This window comes from Corythoichthys intestinalis, chromosome 17, assembly GCF_030265065.1.
Source record: "Corythoichthys intestinalis isolate RoL2023-P3 chromosome 17, ASM3026506v1, whole genome shotgun sequence".
Classification (NCBI taxonomy): Eukaryota; Metazoa; Chordata; class Actinopteri; order Syngnathiformes; family Syngnathidae; genus Corythoichthys; species Corythoichthys intestinalis.
The window spans coordinates 22,007,775-22,030,707 of NC_080411.1; the positions used below are offsets into that span (position 1 = coordinate 22,007,775).

Sequence of the window (22,933 nt, forward strand, 5' to 3'; positions counted from 1 at the left end):
AGTGCATTTAAGGAGAAAAGAACGGTACATTCAGCAAGAGAAAAGGGGTAATTGTAAGTCTAAACATTATGAAAATAATGTACTTAATAACGGTAGGGTCAATTCTGTCCCTACAACACATTGGAAGACAGTGTAAATGACCTATACAACTGAACTTATTTTATAATGCAAATAAGGTTGCTTAAAAGTTGGTGGGGACAATTTGCGCATCCTGAAAAGTTGGTAGTGTTATGTCCCTACCGTCCCTATGCAAACCTACGCCCTTGTGTACAGGTATATATAAATGCACAACATCTTGTATCGTCTGTTCATATTAATTTACGATATATAGTACAGTTTTAATTAGCTAGAAAGTCCTGCACAGATACATCGTGGTTGGTGGATTTCAGTCTGTTTCAGGGTGTGTTGCATACCTGCTTAGTCAAGACAAACCCACCTTTTCTGCTCTGATTGGCTGTCACTGTTCATCTCCACCGTTGTTTTACTGCCCATCCAGTGTCACCATCTAGGTCCAAAGATCACTTTATTGTTTACCCAAGCGCTTAGCAGGAAGGATCGCCCTGGATCCTAGTTCTTTCTTTTTTAACCTGAAACCTCAACTAGAAGCTGTTATCACGTCACTTGCTCCATCCTATGTACCTTTCATCTGTGTGCAGGCTTAAACAGAACCACCTGGTTTTCCATTCTGTACTAAGCTCAAGTCTGAAAGTCTAAAGTGAGTTTAAACAAGGGTCAGCCTTTTTCAGAGTCCAGGAAAGTCTTCATTTCAGCCATGTTCCTGTAAATGCGGAAGACCCTAAAGAACACCAGTCTTATTACTTGTTTGAGGTATGTGCTCTTGTTTAATTTCTTTGGTAAACCAGGCAAGAGAAATAGAATACAGTATATAAAAAATTGTAATTCACAACTTTAATCCAAATTTTGTTCAGATAAACTATGACGTTTTGTAAAGACAGACTAAATTAATGTCATGCTTCATGAAACGGATTAACAGTAGGATACTTCTTGTTTTTTAAGAGGTGGATATGATAATTGGAACTCAATCCAAATAATTGTACGCATACAAAAAGGCACTTGTCTTGTTTGTAATCACTTTCTTTGTTTTTACTGCCTGTCTTAGGTGATTATAAATGCTATAAGGCAATACAGCTTTGAGACCTGACTCAGCTCAATTTTTGGTTTTTGATAATAGACTGTGCTAAAAGTAGTATTTTATATTGACATGAATCATACACAAGGGAGATAAACCACCATTGTGAATTATAACCATGTTTAATCTGTGTGATTATAAACTATCTGTCATATAGATTTTTCATGGGTTCAAAGGGTGGAGTAGGGAGTGGCTGCAATATGTCTGCCCAGAAAAAATTGAGTTTTTCAAGTTGACAGTTTAAGTATCAATTTCAACTTTTGTCAGGAGGTTTAGTTGTTCATTTTGGATCACTGACATTTGGTGGATCCAATGGGAAGTAAATAATTAAGCACGTGTTTGTCTGACAATAACACCACCACATTATTACCAAAATGTATTAGCTAACATGTTAACATTGTAAGATATGACTGGGACGACTTCTACCAGCAGTATGATTAAGGATCAATAATAGGAATTTCCACTTTATATTAAACCATTATTTACAATTCTGGGCCATATGTTTTTAACATTTTGAACTACTCAAAATAAGCATCTGCCTGTAGCAGGCAACACACCAGTAATTTTGTTCACACCATTCTTTGACTGAAAATTTTTAATTGTGTTCATCAAATATGCATTCAGATTAATGTGTCGGACAAATTGCTCAGTTAAAATTAACTGTAAAAAATACATTTTATCTTCTCTTTATATATTTTATATATGTTATCTCCTATCCACGTGAATGGAACTGATTTTGGGTAATGTATTGAATTGTATAGAAAGACATGAGAAAATGCAAAAGATGATGTCATCTGTGACCGCAACTTTGCGTTGACAGAATTTATGATGGATACAAAGATTGACCATTGCAAATCTCTTCTAAAAAACACACACTTTTTTTTTGCCCGCTAGCTATACAATATGAAGAAACAGCGATAATATGGGATCAGTGGCGTCCTACTTTGGCCAGCTGTGTGGGCAGCAGGAAAAGAAAGGTACTGATATTTTATAAAGTGTATATATCATTAACTGTGAGGAAAAGCGGCATGGAAAATGAATGAATGAATGAATGAATGAATGAATAATTTGCTGCACTTTATTATTATTTGAATTTTTTTTACCAATAGAGGAGGAGCGGCGCTTGCGAGCCCATGACAGAACTTTCAACCTGTCTTACCACTATGCTGTAAGGATAGTACCTAAGCGTTAAGAAATAGCACATAATGTAACTCATCTCTGACTTCTTCCCTCTTCAGAATAATGCGATCAAAACATCCAAATATAACATCTTTACATTCCTACCACTTAATCTTTTCGAGCAGTTCAGGAGGCTTGCCAATAGCTACTTCCTCTTCCTCTTCATACTTCAGGTAGGCCTGTAATTTGTTAAGTACCGTGTTTTTTCTCCTACCAAAATATTTACTGCAATTCTTTTGGAAATAGTGCACATTTTTGACAAATATAAACATAAACACATTAAACATAAATTCAGGTGCAATCTCGTTATTCGGCTAAAGGTTGATTCGCTAACTCGCTATTGTTGCTCAAGCAATGCGACAGCAAACACCCACAGTTACACTCAAGCTGACTGTTTACAAACAGGACATGGTAATTGTCATTTTTAACAACCTGTTAACCAGTGAGGAAATTGTCTAATAAAGCTTGTGCATCACAGCCAATGTGGAAATAGGTACTGTACATCAGTGGCCTCCAACCTTTTTTCCGGTGTGATGGGGGCCTTTTTTTCACAGACCGGCAATGTGTGGCAGAAGATTACAGTAAATATGAAATGACACTGCGGGGCTAAAAATTAACATTGAGTGCAGGGAAAATGTAACTCACCATACACTGAATCAACCTTATTTAACAGTGGCCTCTCCTAAAACCTGACGGCAAATAACCTTGGTCGCAGTCATAATGAGTTAATGGTTTCTTGGCTTTAGCAATACAGTTCGCCATGAGGTATGCTCTCAGTGCATTCACTTTTGTTGTCTCATTCACTGGCTTTTAGCCACATATTATGCAGAACCTGGTTGGAGGCTCCTCTTCTGGCTCAGCAGGTGACCTTTTTCCCATAAAAAAATCTCGAAAAAGACATCTCTTTTTCAGTCTTTTTCGCTAACGTGTGGACTTATTATTTCCGGGAACAAAATCTGATGCGCCTACCTCATTTTCAAGGATAAGTACACTTAGATTAAAGAAAAAATAAAAAATAAATTTAAAAAAATAGATGCTAGGTGCCTAGCAAAACAATTGGAAGTACCCCATTGCTGAGGTGTGCTCAGATTCGCAACACACAGCCAACAGCAGCTAACATTACTGTTTACATTGACTGACGCTGGGCTGCTAAAATTGTGCCAACACCCCAGAAATGGCAACCAAAAACTAGAGGGCGACATTCAAAAATATCTACTTGGATTAGTCAATATAGTAGACAGGCATACTGATGTGTCAAGATGCAAAGGTCCGATTGCGGCCATTCAGAAATGATTTATTATTTCTCTGCGGCCCGGTAGCAAATTTGCCATGGACCGGTTGGGATCACTGCTGTACGTGTCTCTCGATCCATCTTTATTTCTATAGTAGTAGCAATAATAACCAATGAATATCACTGCACCCGTTCCATTAGCAGTACACGCCCATGCACAATACTGCTTCTATCTTGTTTGACATATAAGGTGGTATGCTTAATTGTCCAAGTACTTCAGAATATTTGAATGTGTACACTTGTGCTTGTGTATGGATGTTTATAGCTTATCCCACAAATTGCCTCGCTCTCCTGGTTCACCACAGCTGTCCCTCTAGTTTTGGTGCTCTCTATAACTGCAGTCAAAGATGCTACTGATGACATTGTAAGTGGACAATAACTTTCACAGTAACAGTCTTTTCAGATGTTCTTGAACTCTATGAATGTATAAATTACTGAATAGTATGTTCTCTCTACCATTAAAATCAAACAGAACCGGCACAAATGTGACAAACAAGTGAACAACCGCAAAGTGAGCGTCCTTATTGATGGAGAGTGAGTCAACTTTTGTCAATGAAATATATGTTTATTGTTCATTGAACACCAAAAATACGATGAGATCAACCCATCAATAGTTTGCATGTTTTATTTGAGTTGAGAGTTTCAACTTCTTAAGCTGTGCTTACATGCAGTACTTTTTTACTTTATATTCTGTACCTGTAAATAGAATATAAATATTTATTTGTTTCTTTTGCCAGACTTCAAAATGAAAAATGGATGAATGTTCAGGTTGGAGATGTCATTAAATTGGAAAATAACCAGTTTGTCACAGTAAGTGCCACAAAAACAATAACAAAAACATATTTAGGTGTTCATAGATATCTATTGCTTCTTTAAATGTCTTCATTATGATGCTCTTACTTCAAATCATGATATTTTTTGTACTTGACTATGACTTCCTACATTATTATTGCGTTTTGAAATATAATACTTCTTAATTTGAATACATTGTTTTCCAGGCAGACCTCCTTCTGCTCTCAAGCAGTGAACCTCTAAATCTGGTCTATGTGGAAACAGCAGAACTCGATGGGTGAGTTTATGCTCTGATTTGAATTGTATGTATTGTTGTCTCGTTCCTCCACCATCATTCTTCTCATGTCCTTGTGGTCCCCTTAAGTGAAACTAATCTGAAGGTGAAACAGGCACTGTCTGTTACTGGCAAGATGGGTGACAGCGTTCAAGCATTGGCCAACTTCACTGGTGAGAACTTGTGGCTTCTTGTTCGAAAGTGAAACTTTTGAGATCGTTCTGTTCATAATATGCTGACCACAACCTTTCTCAGGCGAAGTGAGATGTGAACCCCCAAACAACCGCCTGGACAAATTTAAAGGGACGCTCACAGTTGATGGACAAACACACTCATTGGACAATGACAAAGTGCTTCTACGTGGATGCACTTTGAGAAACACAGAGTGGTGCTTTGGACTGGTTATCTTTGGAGGTAATCTACTACCTACCAATGGCGACTTATTTTGGGTCCAAGAAAATTTTATACAATTTAGAAGAAATTCTTAAGTGTTGCATCTTGGACACTTTCTGGCCTTTTTATTTTCCAAAATGTGGAAAAGCAAGTTAATGCATTCTCTCATATGATATTACTGTTTATTAAGTTAACATTTCCCAGCATTTCTCCTAAAATGACAATCTCGTTTGTAAATTTCTAATTGGGAAATGTGCACTCCACTTGCTTAAGAGATGATCAGTTCACCATGCGATCTTACTTTTGCAGGTCCAGACACAAAACTGATGCAGAACAGTGGAAAAACAACATTCAAACGCACAAGTGTTGATCACCTTATGAATGTCTTGGTGCTATGTGTGAGTTTCTTTTAACTACCAAATGCAATTATTGACCATAAATATTACAATATATTGGACTTAAAGTTGGCGGAAGTTTACCAAATGAACCACCATGACCAACCATCATTGCTTCATGAAGCTTCATTTGGCCAACACTGTTCTCTTGAGGGAGACAGTCAACCTCTGCTGCCACCTGCTGTCAACACTGTTGTCGGCCAACATGCCTCCTAGCATGCATTGCAGCGCTACAGATGTAAATAACAACCAAAATTCATGCTCTGTACTAATTATTTCTTTAGTTACTGTTCCAGTTGTTTCATTAGTTGCAAGTTAAAGTATTTGTCAACACTTTATTTTAAGACCATCATAATCTATGACATGACACTGCCATGAGCATTAATTAGGCTCGAGCGTTTACGTCACAGCAACACGGGGATCATGCGAGATTTGCGACAACACAGCCATTTTGGAAGCACGTCTGCATCACGGCACATTTAAACGTAATGGCAAATACAATTCAACTACAAGTGCCAAAGATGGAAAAAAGTAAGGAATACTTGCCAGTTCGATACAAACTTGTTGCCACGGCGAAGGACAGATATGTGAGCAATTTTAAGGATGTGAACAATGTTGACCCTTACGAGCAAGCCGAACACAAATGGAATAAAGATGTCGACAAGCTTCCACCACTACGCGAAATGGACATCATGCTGTATTTAGTGTTTGGTGGAAGTTACTACACTCCCCAGCAATTCCAAAACTACAAATCGCTACAAAGCTACGAACAGTTTTGCTGCGGATGGGTGCAGGACCTGCACATTATGACCATAGCAAACGGCAACACCATCTTTCTAGCAAAGGTAGGCAGTGTGTGTTTACATTAGTCTGTGACCACGGATGTACAAATTTTTTGTTGCAGAAAATGTAGCCTGTGTACAAATTCTTTGCCACTCTCTCACGTCAACATATTACAGCTTTTTCATTTAGCAACGACAGGAATTATGTCTTATGAAGACAATGCACATGTATGCATGCTAGTTGTTTAGCTGTAGCTATAGCTAACAACAGGCCGACTTAGGGCATAAAGTTACCGAAATTTGCGTAAACAAACGAAATTAACTTACCGGAGTGGAAGTGCATAGAGCAAACTCTGTGTGTAACTGGAGAATCAAACGTTATGCCCTTCCTTCTGATCGAGGCCACCCATGCCATTCTTCGACGTTTGGTAAGTTCAGTTATGACCTTTCACTCGGCTTTTCTCCATGTAGGGATCCGGAAGAAACTCAATGGGGTTCCGTCGAGCTGTACATTCTCCTTTCTATTCGATCGGTTGTTGCAATTCTTTACCGCACAATAATTTCCAACCATTTTTAAAGAGCGACCTGTGTTGAAATGCCTCACTGTTTATGTTTCCCGGGGTTCTGACACCGAACTTTAGCGGCGGAAACCTCGCGAGTGCCACGTCATACGCTCGAGCCTAATTAATACTTATGACAGATGTCATTTTGTGTCATCTGGCAAATTATCTCCATTTTGAATGGATGTAAAAGCCTCTGAGCTGTACATAAATGGAGTTAGTGACATAATTTGCCGTCATAAGCATTCATTAATGCCAATGATAATGTCATGTCATAAATTATCACAGTCTTATAACAAATAAATCAACAAATAAGACGCACTGTCTATAAGCCGCTGGATTCAAAATGAGGGAAAAATGGTATTTGGACCACCTTGTCAGGTGATTGAAACCCAAAGCAGAACCTTTAAAATTAAGCATTAAAATATTGTTTTGTGATAGAGCTCATGTATCCTCATCATTTTCACATTAATTCTATTGTGGATGTGTTTTGTATATGATGAAGTGTCTGGTTCATGTGAAGGTTCCCATCATAAATGCCTTTATTCCTGTAAATTCATGTTTATAAATATTTTTCCTTTCCTCCAATCAGATCTTTGGCTTTCTGGCATCTATGTGCTCTGTTCTGACCATTGGCAATGCAATTTGGGAGATGAAGGAAGGTTCAGCGTTTACTGTGTTTCTCCCTCGGGAACCCGGCATTGATGCTTCTCTCTCATCATTCCTCTCTTTCTGGTCTTATGTCATTGTCCTCAACACTGTGGTGCCTATATCTCTCTACGTCAGGTATGTAATCTGGCTAAATGAAAACAAAGAAAATTAGTTCAACATTGTATTTATTACAATTACATCTGTTATGTCAGTGTGGAGATCATCCGTCTTGGAAATAGTTTCTACATCGACTGGGATAGGAAAATGTATTATCCAAAGAAGGACACACCTGCTCAGGCAAGGACCACCACTCTGAATGAAGAGCTGGGTCAGATAAAATATATATTCAGTGACAAGACAGGCACGCTAACACAAAACATTATGGCGTTTAACAAGTGTTCGATCAATGGCAAAAATTATGGTGAGTAAATAATTTAAATTGCACAAAAAGCTCACATACAGTATGAATTTACTGTGTTATGTTTTTTTTCAGGTGAACTTTTTGACCATTCAGGTCATAGGATGGAAATAACAGAGGTGAGTTGAATAAATAGTAATAATGATAATTCATTGGATTCATATAGCGCTTTTTAGGGCACTCAAAGATGATTTACATTGCGTTATTCTTTTACTTCACACTATGTAGATGGTAGCAAGCTACTATTCTAACTACAGCCGCCCTGGGGCAGTCTGACAGAAGCGAGGCCACCAATTTGGGCTATCGGACTTTCTGACCACAATTGACCACTCATTCTCACAGTACTTACGCAAATGGTTGCTTACTGGTCATTTTATTAAGCACACCTAAACAAAATAGAAGACAGTGTTGTGGCGTGGTGTTATTGGGGTGCAACAATTATAGGAGTCACAAAATGTATTGTTAACTCATTCACTCCCAACCATTTTCACCGGACGAAGGCCCTTCGCTCCCGGCCGTTTTACTGGATTTTGACTGATTTTGCAAGGCCCAAAGAAAATTCTGTTCTACTGCTATATAAACATGGAACCCACCAAAAGAAAGATTAGACTCTCTTCTTTCTTTTTCCATTCTTTAGAAATCAGCATTAGAAAATAGCTTAGTTTAAGCAATTTTCCAATTTCTGATGAAAAAACAGAAATTGAGCTTTTTTTGAAAGCATACATTTCAAACATAACTTTGACTTTAACACAGCTATTTTTTGTTTTAGTTACATCCAAAACATCTGAATAATGTTTTCCTGACATAAACAACAAGACAAATAGAGCTTTTGATTTCAAAGTAACAATTTATTTACACATAACTAATTGAGATGACGCTGTTGTGGCTACGACAGCCGGGTTAACTTTTCCCTCATCGCCACCTGTCTCATAAAGATGGATTTTTTTGCGTCTCTGCGGGGTCTGCACGGTCGTTCTACTCGGTCGTCCACCGCCTGGCTGCTCAGGCATCCTCTCGGTTGTTCTGCTCGGTCGTCTTCTGCCTGGCATCCTTCCGCCGGCGCTCCGACCGTGCAGCCTGGCCGTTCGTTACAGTTGAATCGGGTTGCGGGTCTTACCAAATGCACTACTGCCCATAGTGGCCAGTTTTATTGCTTTAAAATGGATTTTCAGCTTTGTGCTTTGGAGCTCAGTTGAATCAGAACACAGAGATGTCTCTTATGAAAAAAAAAAAAAAATGACATTGAAACAATTAAAAATAGAACGTATTTATACGTTTTTGGGAGCAAATGAGTTAAGAGAACTATAGAACAACAACTAAAATGCAAATCCATTCTCATGGATCATCGTACTATGGCCTTTTAAGATAACAGCCTTCCCTTCTGCAGAAGACACCAAGGGTCGACTTCTCCTGGAACCGTCTTGCCGATCCAAAGTTCATTTTTCATGACCACAGTTTGGCAGAAACTGTCAGAGAGGGCAACTCGGAGGCTCATGCCTTCTTCCGTTTGTTGGCTCTGTGTCACACTGTGATGCCTGAAGAAAAGCAAGAGGGTGAGACTCTTAATAGCTGCAGCACTACATGAAATGAAGAACATATGGGCTGACAGTATAACCACATGTCTCATTTGTCATTAGGGGACCTTTACTACCAGGCTCAGTCCCCTGATGAAGGCGCTTTGGTTACTGCTGCGAGAAACTTTGGATTTGTGTTCCGTTCGCGCACACCAGAGACCATCACAATCATGGAGATGGGTGAACGAGTCATCTATGAACTTTTGGCTGTTTTAGACTTCAATAATGTGCGCAAGAGGATGTCTGTCATAGGTGAGGCAAGTGGCAACGATAGATTTTATTCCATGCTCATGTTACAGGCAGGGGACACCCACTACAAATGAAACTGCATTGTATTAGTTAAAATGTGTTTATTAAGTTAGGTCTGACTTCCCTGTAGGCAGCATGGGTTTGTATTTTTTTTTATTTTTTAAATCTATTTCTTATAGTCCATGGTTACATTTTTGCCTGAACTCAGGTCAGCTAGGCTACAACTCCCTCTGTGCAGGGGCAGAATAAGCAGTATGTAGATGGATAGATTTAAATGTTCATCTCCCATTTAGTCACTGTTTTGTGTTAACCTTTGGCAGGGTGCCAAAGGTTAAACTTATCTTCTCCAACTTCTAAATATATTCAGAACTTCATATTTTTGCTATGATTTCCAGTGCGCCACCCTGAAGGGAAGTTTACACTATACTGCAAAGGAGCAGACACAATCATCTACGAAAGGCTCCACTCCTCCTGTAACAAACTAATGGGCATCACCACTGGACATCTGAATGTGCGTTTGTATTTTCAGAAATGTCGAACACTGATTATCATTTATCATTTTAACCTTGACCTTAGGAGTATGCAGGTGATGGTCTTCGCACTTTGGTTCTAGCTTACAAGCATTTGGATGAGCATTATTTAAATGAGTGGATGCAACGTCACCATGAGGCCAGCACCGCCATTGAAGGAAGAGATGAGAAACTTGATGAACTTTATGAAGAGATTGAAAAAGACATGTTGGTTGGTCTACTTATCAATTCAATACAGCTTTACTAAATCAGTAGATTTTTAACTTCTACAAAGCAAGAACATTACTATTTGCTATCTAACTATATATTAATCATATAGGGTGGGGCAGAGCATCTTGCTGATTTAAGTTTGGCGCCCTAAAGTGATGGTTGCTCTGAAGATGGTAGGGGTGGACTTATTTGAGAGAGTGGGGCTTAAAGTTCGGTTCTTATCGTGTTATTTATTTTGTCTTTATTTTTCAGGTTCAGGAACCCCAGTGAACATATTGTAGTGGATGAAGTTGGAAGGCGCTTTCATTGTTTCGTTGTCTCAACCGTCGCAACGCAACCTGCATTCCGTAAACATTTCAATATCCCCGCCCCGTGGTCGTGTACCTGGCCGGTAGTCGATTGTTTCATGGGTAAACAACTTTAAGGAAATGGGTGACGTAAAGAAAAATAAACCTGGCCTCCCATGAACAGCAAGGACACCCCAAATTGCATGGATTAAGTTCCTGCACATAGCTAATTTTTAGGGATGAAATTTCAATTCTTCATGGAAGATTTGTCTCACAGAATTAGCAGACAACCCAAGAGCAGATGCGTGTTTGCGGTCAGACCGTCGGGGAGATCTTAAAACAGACTGTCTCGCCGTGTCAATATTTTGGGGTGTACTTGTTTTTCGTGGGAGGCCAGGTTTCTTTTTCTTTACATCACCCGTTTCCCTAAAGTTGTTTACCCATGAAACAATCGACTGCTGGCCAGGAACACGACCACTGGGGGGAATATTGAAATGTCTACGGAATGCACGTTGCGTTGCGACGATTGAGCGACCGCTTGGAAAAAATGCCTCAAAAGCGAAAGTGCGTTCCAACTTTGTCCACTCCATGATGCTCACTTAAGTTCCTGAAAAATAAACACAAAATAATTAACACGCGTTAAGAACCAAACTTTAAGCCCCCCCTCTCAATTGAGTCCAGCCCTACCATCATCAGAGCAACCATCACTTCAGGGGGCCAAATTTAAATAAGCAAGTTGCTCTGCCCCACCCTGTATAATATATTAATAAGATATTTTATTTATTTATTTATTTGTAATTCTCATTTTAAACTTAGATTTAGTGCATCATTATTAATCAAAATCAATGTTATATCATTAAACAAAAACTTTCAAAATCTTTTACAATCTTTTGATATATATATATATATATATATATATAGCTTCTTGGAGCAACAGCTGTAGAAGACAAGTTGCAAGATGGTGTCCCACAGACAATTGAGCAGCTGGCCAAAGCTAACATCAAAATCTGGGTGTTGACTGGAGATAAACAGGGTTGGTTTTCTAGTACAACTTATTTTGTTATTTTTATTACAGACTGAAGGCCTGTCAAGTCGCCGTTCATGTTGATTTTGGTGGTGGTGGTGTGGACATTATTAGTTTCAGTATTCTTCCATTATTCATGCATAGTATTATATTTGGTAGTTATATTAAGTGGGTCAATACCCATTGAACCTCAGAGCTATTACCTGATTATTGGTCATTCCTACCTAAATAGAAAATGGAAAAAAAATCAGATGTGTATTTTTCAGATGTTGCAGAGAGGGTCCTCTTAAAATTTGATACAGATATTCTAGAGCAGGGGTCCCCACATAACTTTTCCCTTCTCTGATGAGTGCCTGGGGTCAGTTTGTAACAGAAAAAGTGTGACAACTGCAGGAGTGCCTAAATATAAAAATGTATTGTTTTTCAGAAAGCCACAATCAAATAACTCTTTCTGGATTCTTCACAGAACAAAAGTACTGTATTGGCCCGAATATAAGACGGCCCTGATTATAAGACGACCCCCTCTTTTTCAAGACTCAAGTTTGGAAAAAAGACTTTTTGAACAACAAATTATTTTTTTTACAGAAAATAATTACAGTACATCTAAAACAAATGATTATAACAATATATTTGAGAGAAAAAGCATTATTATTTTGCCTCATGCAAATCTTAATATCTGAACATTTAAATATGTAAACTAAAGTGCAATCACATTTGTAAATGAATGGCCTCTGGTTTTTGAAATGTAAATAAACCAGTCTATTGTGATAAAACAACAAAATTGCAATAACTGCATTAACCATCAAAGTGAAGTCTAACTCTAACTGTAGTCTTGAAACAAATCTGAATAAGGAAAAACATTGCAATAAAATAAACTTGAGAGTAGCTGAGATCTGTCATGACAGATCATCGCTTCAATGATATCTGGCGCCATCTAGCGTCGTGAATGGGTATAATGTCTAGGCCACGAATAGAAGACGACCCCCACTTTTTCAGTCTTATTTCAATGCAAAAAACACCATCTTATATTCGGGCCAACACGGTAAATATTATATTATAATATAATATAATATAATATAATATAATATAATATAATATAATATAATATAATATAATATAATATAATATAATATAATATTATGTTATATATAATATAACCCTCTCTGGGTTCTTCACAGAAAAAAATCCAGGAAATAAATAACACAATTGAAAAAAAAATTAAAAATAAATAAATGAATAATCAAATAAATAAATAAAAATGCTCTCTGGTATTGTTCAGGGGGCCGGACCAAATGTGGAGGCGGGCCGTATCCGGCCCGCGGGCCATAGTTTGGGGACCCCTGTTCTAGAGGAAAGTATCTATCAAGCCTTGTACCCTAAATGCAATTTCACCAATTAATTAGCATTTTATTAATTAATGAGTCATTTTAGATGTACTGTTTTCCGCAGCTCATTCCTCCAATGGTAACGGATGGATTAATCTGAAACTTGATTTTGTATCTAGCGTATAGAATGGATATCAACTTTTTGAAATGCTGTTTCTTTAGTTAATTTGATTAATGAAAATGAAATTTTCAAAGTCATCAGAAATTATTAATATTTGGTTATTGGGAAGTAGTGTAGCTGTACAGTTTCTGAAAAGGTGCTGCAATCCAATAAGTATCACATTTGAACTGGTCACAGCCTTCAGCCTGCAGTAGCACATTAGTGCTTGTTTCTTTTTTTTGTGTGTGTGTGTGTGTGTGTGTGTGTGTGTGCTGTATCAGTAATCTCAATGTGTGCATATTTTATCCAAATGGTTTGCTGTATTCTGGCAAATTATTTTTGGGCATGTTTTGTTAAATGAAATGTTCACTAATCTTTCCTACCAGAGACGGCTGAGAATATCGGCTATTCGTGCAACATGTTGCGAGAGGAAATGAAGGACATTTTCATTGTGTCAGCAAACACAACAGAAGGAGTGAAGGAAGAGCTAGTGTAAGTGTAATAGATAAAGTATCTTTACATACGCACACATGAACAAACACATACACACATACAGTAGAGGCCAAACTTTTGGAAACAACTTCTAATTCTCATTCCACATAAATGTTCATTCATAATTTTGATGCCTTCAAGGAGAATCTACAATATAAATAGACATAAAGATAAAGAAAACACATTGAATGTGATCCGTTATGGTACATGAAGAAGACTTTTATCGTGGTTTTCTCTACACTGCTAAGCACACAAAGCACAAAACAATTGAGGGTTCAGTAGGTTCACTTCACAGAGGACACTTTGACAGTAGGTGGTCAAGCCAGGATTAAACCACTGACTATTCGGTTACTGGATGATCCATTCTACCTCCTTGTAGTATCATGACTAAATGTACTACACGAGTAATATTTTTAATGTAATGCTGGTTATAGATGTGCTCGGAGGAAAATGTGTCCAACAGCAGCTGAGGCACCAACAGTGAACAAAACTCGCTCAGGCCTCTTCTGGCTTCAAAAGACAGAAACTGTGGATGATGACAAAGTGGATGGAGAATATGCCCTTGTTATAAATGGACACAGTCTGGTAAGAAAGCTTTCATTCTTGGTAAAATGAAAGAAAATCGAGCGATGAAGGAAGATTTTTACTTATTTCACTATTAGTCACCGAAGTTTCCTCATCCTCCATTTTATCCTCAGGCCTTTGCCCTGGAGAAAGGTTTGGAATTGGAACTATTGAGGACAGCATGCATGTGCCAAACGGTCATCTGCTGTAGGGTCACGCCATTACAAAAAGCCCAGGTTGTTCAACTGGTCAAGAAATACAAACAGGCTGTCACTCTGGCAATTGGCGATGGGGCCAATGACGTCAGCATGATCAAGGGTAAACTCAAATCACAAATCATGGAACAGGGTTAGAAAAAGCTTGGAATTAAATGGAGAGATGAATTACATGCAGTAGTGCTTTTGTCTTAAAAAATTTAGGGTTCATTGCATTGCCAAAGTGTCCTTTGGCAGTGTTTAACAGTGTGCAGTCAAAGCTGGCATTTGGTCTGCCAATTGCACCACATCCACCCAAATGAATTCATTCTCAAGTTAATTCTTAAAAAATATCATAGGTGGAGTTTGACTTTTGTGGCAGTGGGGTGCAAAAATGTTGATGACCCTGAAACGCAGGGTCAGCAATAAAATTAACTTATAAGATACAGTGGGGCAGATAAGTATTTAGTCAACCACTAATTGTTCAAGTTCTCCCACTCGAAAATATTAGAGAGGCCTGTAAATGTCAACATGGGTAAACCTCAACCATCAGAGACAGAAAACCCAGAAAATAACAGTGTTTGATTTCTAAATAATTTATTTGCAAATCATGGTGGAAGATAAGTATTTGGTCAATACCAAAAGTTCATCTCAATACTTTGTTATGTACCTTTTGTTGGCAATAACGGAGGCCAAGCGTTTTCTGTAACTCTTCACAAGATTTTCACACACTGTTGCTGGTATTTTGGCCCATTCCTCCATGCAGATCTCCTCTAGACCAGTGATGTTTTGGGGCTGTCGTTGGGTAACACGGACTTTCAACTCCCTCCACAGATTTTCTATGGGGTTGAGATCTGGAGACCGGCTAGGCCACTCCAGGACCTTGAAATGCTTCTTACGAAGCCACTTCTTTGTTGCCCTGGCTGTGTGTTGGGATCATTGTCATGCTGAAAGACCCAACCACATCTCATCTTCAATGCCCTTGCTGATGGAAGGAGATTTTCACTCAAAATCTCTCGATACATGGCCCCATTCATTCTTTCCTTGACACATTTACACAGATCAGTCGTCCTGGTCCCTTTGCAGAAAAAACAGCCCCAAAGCATGATGTTTCCACCCCCATGCTTCACAGTGGGTATGGTGTTCTTCGGATGCAATTCAGTATTCTTTCTCCTCCAAACACGAGAACCTGTGTTTCTACCAAAAAGTTCTATTTTGGTTTATTCTGACCATAACACATTCTCCCAGTCCTCTTCTGGATCATCCAAATGCTCTCTAGCGAACCGCAGACGGGCCTGGACGTGTACCTTCTTCAGCAGGGGGACACGTCTGGCAGTGCAGGATTTGAGTCCCTGGCGGCGCATTGTGTTACTGATAGTAGCCTTTGTTACTGTGGTACCAGCTCTCTGTAGGTCAATCACTACGTCCCCCCATGTGGTTCTTTTTTTTTGCTCACTGGTCTTGTTATCATTTTAACGCCACGGGGTGAGATCTTGCATGGAGCCCCAGATCGAAGGAGATTATCAGTGGTCTTGTATGTCTTCCATTTTCTAATAATTGCTCCCACAGTTGATTTCTTTACACCAAGCGTTTTACCTATTGCAGATTCAGTCTTCCCAGCCTGGTGCAGGTCTACAATTTTGTCTCTGGTGTCCTTCGACAGCTCTTTGGTTTTGGCCATAGTGGAGTTTGGAGTGGGACTGATTGAGGTTGTAGACACGTGTCTTTTATACCGATAATGATTTAAAACAGGTGCCAATAATACAGGTAACGAGTGGAGCCTAATTAGACCTCGTTAGACCTTGTTAGACCTCTTTGACAGCCAGAAATCTTGCTTGTTTGTAGGTGACCAAATACTTATTTTCCACTGTAATTTGGAAATAAATTCATTAAAAATCAAACAATGTGATTTTCAGTTTTTTTTTTTTTTCTCCACATTCTGTCTCTCATCGTTGAGGTTTACCCATGTTGACAATTACAGGCCTCTCTAATCTTTTCAAGTAGGAGAACTTGTACAATTGGTGGTTGACTAAATACTACAATGGCCCACTGTATATGATCAGATAGTAGCTTAGCCCATGCTCGTAAATACAGGCCTCCCAGCTGTGTGTGTGTGCCTGCAAATGTGAGCACGCACGGTTTTCAGTCTTACCTAGTGAAGAAGTAGACGCTGCATCCTTTTTGACTGAATATTTCAGCCAGGAACATTTATAATAATACGTTGAAAATGAACGTTTTTTTGTTCCCCATCATTTTTGGGGGGAATTCTAAATCTGGCTGCTTAGGACAGCTATGCTTTTGGCCAAGATCGCTGTCCATTGAATATGGTACGCCCAGTGGTGGCTCTGTTGTACAATTAATGTCTTTAGTGGGGAAAACTGAAACTTCACTCACCATTTTGGCGATGCTCGCCAGCGTTTCATATTCATTTTCATATTCATCTTGCCTCTTCTGTTCTGAGGTGTTTTTTTTTTTTGTTTTTTTTTGCCAAGCAAAGCAAATGACTGTCTCTAAGGTGGTAGTCACATGATCTGTTTGAAAAATAATTTTGAAACATTATAATAATATTTTTTTTCCGTTCATTTCATTCATTTTTGTTGTTTTGTTGCTTTAAAACTTTTATAGATAACATTTTACTGGCAAAGTCTTAATTTTAAATTCCTTTATTTGAAAGTCAATTACATGCAGTGACATTTTCGGCCAGCGGGGGAATGCTATGCCCCCCCCAACCCCCCTTAATCGCAGGCATATGAAAAAAGCATTTCTAAAGTGAAATGTATTAATCCTTAATATTATTTTGTCTTACAGCTGCACATATCGGTGTTGGTATCAGTGGTCAGGAGGGCATGCAAGCCGTTTTGTCCAGCGACTTTTCTTTTGCCCAGTTCCGCTATCTGCAGCGTCTCCTCTTGGTGCATGGGCGCTGGTCATACTTGCGCATGTGCAAGTTTCTACAATATTTCTTTTACAAGAATTTTACCTTCACCTTCGTGCATTTCTGGTATGCCTTCTTCTGCGGCTTCTCTGCACAGGTGAGGAACATACAAGACGCAACATGCTTTATTTCATTGTTCACCCACTCATTTCTATCTTATTGTGTTATCATGACGAGTTCAAACATTTTTTGCTTTTGTGGCTCATCTGCATACTTTAATACCATCACAACATTAGGCAGTGGTTATCTGAGGGTTTAAGCAATCATAATTACATTGATTACAGTGGAATCAAATAACCTCTTCCTACTATGTAATTCATAGACTGTGTATGACGAGTGGTTCATCACAATGTACAACCTGGTGTATACAGCTCTTCCCGTCCTGGGCATGAGTCTTTTTGACCAGGTATGCAACAATCACTTTACCCACCTGCATTATATAGTAATATTTGACAAAATATATAGTTTCCTCACGTTTCACCCGTTCGTTTTTGCAGGATGTTAATGATCGTTGGAGTTTCCAGTATCCACAGCTGTACTCGCCAGGGCCTCTGAACATTTACTTCAACAAGAAGGTGTTTATCCGCTGCATGATCCACAGTTGCTACAGCTCCCTCATCCTCTTCTTCATCCCATGGGCGGCTACGCATGACACCGTCAGAGATGACGGCAAAGACATTGCGGATTATCAGTCTTTCGCTTTATTGGCGCAGACGTGTTTGCTTGTTGTGGTCAACATCCAGGTAAGGAATTCCCATTTTTCCATTTAACTTCAATTAGTCAATGTTGGACAATAATACTAAATACTGTGTTCTAATATAGTACTACAAGTTGTAAAATACACCTTGCAAAGTAGTACGTTGTATGTTCATTCATATATGTGTGCATTATATTTGTATCTCAGCTGTGTTTAGACACACATTACTGGACAGCTGTGAACCAGTTCTTTGTTTGGGGAAGCCTTGCAGTCTACTTTGCGACCACGTTCACCATGTATAGCAACGGCATGTTCCTCATCTTCACCTCAACATTCCCCTTCATTGGTAAGTAACTGCAGCTTACTACAGAAAACATGCAAGGAGGTTTTTTATATTTTATATTACATACTATGAACTAGAAGGTTTTCCAGTTTTTGCTGACATTTTCATTCATTGGTTTTGGGATGCAGGTACAGCGAGGAACTCTCTGAACCAGCCTAACGTGTGGCTAATTATACTCTTGACCACACTTCTCTGTATTGTGCCAGTGGTGGCTTTCCGTTTCTTTGTCATTCAGCTTCGGCCAACAATCAATGACAAGGTATGAAAATCCTGAGTGGAAAGTGGCTCATGTATCGAAAAAAAAAAAGAAAAAAAGTCCAGTAGTCTGTCCACCGTTCCTTTACATTGCATTTATCTTTTGATTGACAGAGTTTAACCAGTCAAGATTTAGCGGAGAAACCAATGTTCATATCAAGTCATGGTATTGACGACATGTCTGTCGAACAAAAAAAAAGTAACATCTTGATCTGCGATGCCTATACACAGACTTCATAATATATTGACCGGACACGGGGTGCGGGGCCGATTAATAGGTGGCCTATCTCCGTCAAAGCTGACCGAGTGGAAACACAGACAAAGAGTGTTAGACGTTGAACGTTCTTGCGAATAAATGCTTAAATCCCTAAATTATTTATTGATATGGACGTAAAACAGTCTCAATTCTTGGTTAATGTTAGGGTGTGCGATGAGGAGGGATCCTAAATGCAGACACACAGGGGTTGCGGCGAGTAATATTTTATTTGCGAGCAGCAGAAATAGCGTGGCGGGTGGAGGTTACTTCGTTTGGGGTAACTGAGCCGGCGTGAGACGTGGACGCTTGGGAGAAGGCAAGCGTGGAACCTTGGAAGGAGGCAGGTGTAGAATCCGAAAGGGAGCACGCAGAAGACAGGACCTGGGGCAAGAGCAAAGTAGTCGTGAGCCGGGAATCAGTGATATCCTATAAAGAAGGCGAGAAGCAACTGGCGGCGAAACCATACGAGTTGATCAGGCAATGAGTGGCGGCGTCCGCTGGCTTTTATGGATGGTTGATTGTCATAGCCAGCACCTGTCGCCGCTCCACCCGTCTGTCGTCCAATCTGCAAATCAATTAAAACATGCACACCTGCCGGAGGTGGCCAGGTCTGAGGAAGAAGGGGCAGAGGCCCTAACAGTTAAAAGCAAAAAAAAAAAAAAAAAACGGGCAGTTAGCATTTATTTTACATAAATATGTCGAATGTGCTGCTAGTCTTTAAGACACTGTGGCGCCGCCTTATCACCACAAGGAGCTTTTTACGTAGAAATTTTTGGGAATAAACGCTTAAATCCCTGAATTCTTTATAGATATGGATGTAAAACAGTCTCGAGTCTTGGTTAAGTTAGCATTTATTTTACGTAATTATTGCGAATTATGACACTAATGCCGTAGCAGTTCATTTCTCCCTTTGATTTTTTTCACAACGTTTCAAAATGCATGCATGGTACAAAAAATATAATAATTACCTTGAGTCCTCGAACAAATTACTCCTGAGACAATCCTTCCTGTTTGTATGAAGTAAAGCTTTCGTACTTTTTCATCCTAAATCCGGCGTTGGAGATTAACTGTGACCAACTGAAACGGGGTGTAGGACGGCCCCCACTTGAAGGTGTGGCGGAGTGTCTAATGAAGGTGACCCGTCAATATTATAATGAAGTCTATGGCCTATAGCTCCTGACAGTGTATGATTCAATTCATTCATGATGTCACGGTATGGGGACGGAGGCAGACTCAAACGCAGGGAAAACACAGGAGGCAAGGCAGGGTGGTGGATACAACTCATAAATTATTTTTAGGATATTAACAAAAAATACAAAGTACAAGCAAGAGCTGCCGAGATCCAACAAAAGTCCAGGAATCAAAACTTATTTGGGAAAGATGAAACAGCCAGGGCAAGGACACAGAACACGTCGAGAACGGACAGTGGGATAGACAATGACACAACAAGAACAGACAGCACACGGGGATCTTAAATACAGACATTGGGTAACGAGACAATGAAGCACAGGTAGGTGACACAAGAGGCAGCGGATTGGTCAACATGCAAGAAGCAGGCTACAACAGGTGAAGTCAATGGGTAATTACATGGACAAGACAGGCTAGGGCACAGAACCAAACTCAAATCATGATCGATGACACAGTTTTCTCATACAAATGAGGCCATTAATGGGAAAATCAGAGACAATATCGCTACAGACAGGACATCAGTTTTTCCGCTCTAAATCATTTAATTATTATGATAATTATAATATACAATTATAAAATTGTGTCAGTATGTATTGACATGTGGTACAGCGTGTGTATTTATAAATACATACATACTATATAAAAGGAAATATTTTTATTCTCTCAAGGTGAGAAATAAGGTGCGTAAGGAGGCTTTACCAACCCCTACTCCTCGTCGTCCGCCAGTGAGGCGAATCAGCACCAGGCGATCGGGCTACGCTTTTTCTCACGCTCAAGGCTATGGAGACCTGGTGACATCTCGAAGATTCCTGCTGAAGCGTCCTCTCAAGAGTCGGCCTGCCTTGTTCAAACAAGCAGACTCTCCTCTGGCACCAAACCTGCCACAACACTACCGCACTATCACAGAAGAGCCAGAGCCACCTATAGCCCACTTATGATTGTGGAACTCATGAGTAAAATCATTGCATGGATGGCATCTGACACACTCAGTCACTCGCTGGCTCGCTCTCTGCAATTTGTACTGTATGTTCTTATTATCTGGGTCTTTGAAAAAAGACCCAGATAGTGTTATTCTGTTTTTTTTTTAATGGGATTTCTTCGGCGCGCAGCACAGCTCGAACCGTTTGACCAATCAGCACCGTTCCAATATCGAAATGACCAGAATTTTCACGCGATGCAGGGAATTTTTTGAATAACCCCGAAAAATTTTCCGTTTGCCCGTAAACGGCGATTTTTTGAAAAAAAAAAAAAAAAATTTTTTTTCAAAATGTATCTAGTCCTACAATTTTTGACCAAATCACATAATAAATCACAGAAAAATTTCCTGGACGATGAGGGGCATAAAAGTTGTATACGGAATTTGGAAAAAATTTAGGGTTCCCGGAAATTTGCCAAAAACTTTGCCATTCATTTTTAATGGGATGCAACGTTCAAATTTCCCCATTCGCTTTCAATGGAATTTCCAATGACATTTACATTGCATTAATGCCACTGACACCCATGTATGTTGGATCCATTGATGCCAATGTACTCGGATTCCATTGAGGCATATGTAAGTCGATACCATTGACGGCCATGGACGTCCAAATTTCTCATCATTTCCAATAGCATTAACTTTGCATTGAGGCCAATTTAGACAGATGCCATTGACGGCCGTGTATGTCATCTCTATTGATGCCAATGTACTTGGATTCCATTGGCACATGTGGATGTCGATGTCATTGATGGCCATGGACGTCCAAATTTTTTCCCATTCATTTTCAATGGCAAAAAATTCAATGTCCCCAAATCAAAAGGAAATGACCAGATATCAATAGGACATGTCCCCCAAATGTCCCCAATTCCATTGACGCTTATGGAGGGCTATGCCATTGACGGGCATGGACATCCAAATTTCCCATTTATTTCTATTTCATTTATTTCATTTACTTTGTTTAGTGCCATTGACGAGGATGTTTGTCCATTCTATTGCTAGATCTGGGTGGGGCTAAGATCTGTATCTCCACACAGCAAAGACTCAGAGTAATTTCTCCAGAAATTGCAGTTTCTAGTTCAAAAAAATGTAAAACAAAATATGCGGGAGCATTGATTTTTTTTTTCTTTACATGGAAACACCATTCTGTTTTGAAGATGTTTAATTCCTTGTCAAGTTTTAAAATGCATTAAACTATAACTATTTCACAGAGCATTGAAACTAAATTAAGGAATGCCGTAGTTAACTACACCACACACATTAAAGCCTATTGTCAATACGTATGGCATTTAGTGGTGAGATTATAAAATACACCTACCCAATAACATAGTGTAGTGATGTTTGTTTGCTTGTTGTTGTTGTTGTTGTTGTTTTTTTACAAAAACAACCAAAAAAAAAAACCTTCCGTGACAATTTTAACAAATATAGGCCTATTCACAAATTGTTCTTACTTGAACTGCAGCATTTTACATAATTGGTTAGCATGTCTGCCTCGCAGCTAAGTGGGCTCGATTTTAAATCTCCAGCTTCTGTGATGTTTGAATTTTTTTTTTTTTTTTTTTAACTGTGTCTTATGATGTGGCAACTGGCGGTGTTGGTGTAAATCGATAAAGCATTCTCTGTATGATTTGTCAAAAGGCAGTAACTGTACGGTGTCTTTCAAAAACATATTGTGATGTATTGTACATTGTTTTAGTTGGCCAGACTATCGATGGCATGATTTTTTGTTGTTGTTTTGCATTATTTCAGTCGTTCATTAATTTTTGTTATCTTTGTTGACTTGGCCTGAGTG

General features: G+C 39.1%; 1 protein-coding gene across 1 annotated transcript; it reads left to right on the top strand.

Moving 5' to 3' along the window:
* The first annotated feature begins 552 nt into the window (after positions 1 to 552).
* On the top strand, positions 553 to 22,513 carry LOC130905076 (phospholipid-transporting ATPase ID-like). Its single transcript, XM_057818092.1, has 28 exons — positions 553 to 828; positions 2,045 to 2,127; positions 2,260 to 2,318; positions 2,389 to 2,502; positions 3,886 to 3,984; positions 4,093 to 4,154; positions 4,358 to 4,430; positions 4,619 to 4,689; positions 4,777 to 4,859; positions 4,942 to 5,100; positions 5,389 to 5,477; positions 7,409 to 7,602; positions 7,680 to 7,888; positions 7,961 to 8,004; positions 9,273 to 9,438; positions 9,523 to 9,711; positions 10,104 to 10,219; positions 10,285 to 10,449; positions 11,657 to 11,768; positions 13,631 to 13,736; positions 14,171 to 14,321; positions 14,435 to 14,618; positions 17,303 to 17,526; positions 17,752 to 17,835; positions 17,927 to 18,172; positions 18,334 to 18,472; positions 18,598 to 18,728; positions 20,837 to 22,513. Exons 2-28 carry the CDS (start codon positions 2,073 to 2,075, stop codon positions 21,104 to 21,106), a joined length of 3,594 nt encoding a protein of 1,197 aa, XP_057674075.1. The 5' UTR covers positions 553 to 828; positions 2,045 to 2,072; the 3' UTR covers positions 21,107 to 22,513.
* The last annotated feature ends 420 nt before the right edge of the window (positions 22,514 to 22,933 follow it).

What these genes read in the sequence shown, in the direction of transcription:
- LOC130905076 (XM_057818092.1), top strand. Translation starts at nt 2,073, where the DNA reads ATGGGATCAGTGGCGTCCTACTTTGGCCAGCTGTGTGGGCAGCAGGAA. An exon ending in GAAACAGCAGAACTCGATGG is followed by an intron (nt 4,690 to 4,776) that starts GTGAGTTTATGC and finishes GGTCCCCTTAAG; the next exon opens with TGAAACTAATCTGAAGGTGA. An exon ending in TGAATGTCTTGGTGCTATGT is followed by an intron (nt 5,478 to 7,408) that starts GTGAGTTTCTTT and finishes TCCTCCAATCAG; the next exon opens with ATCTTTGGCTTTCTGGCATC.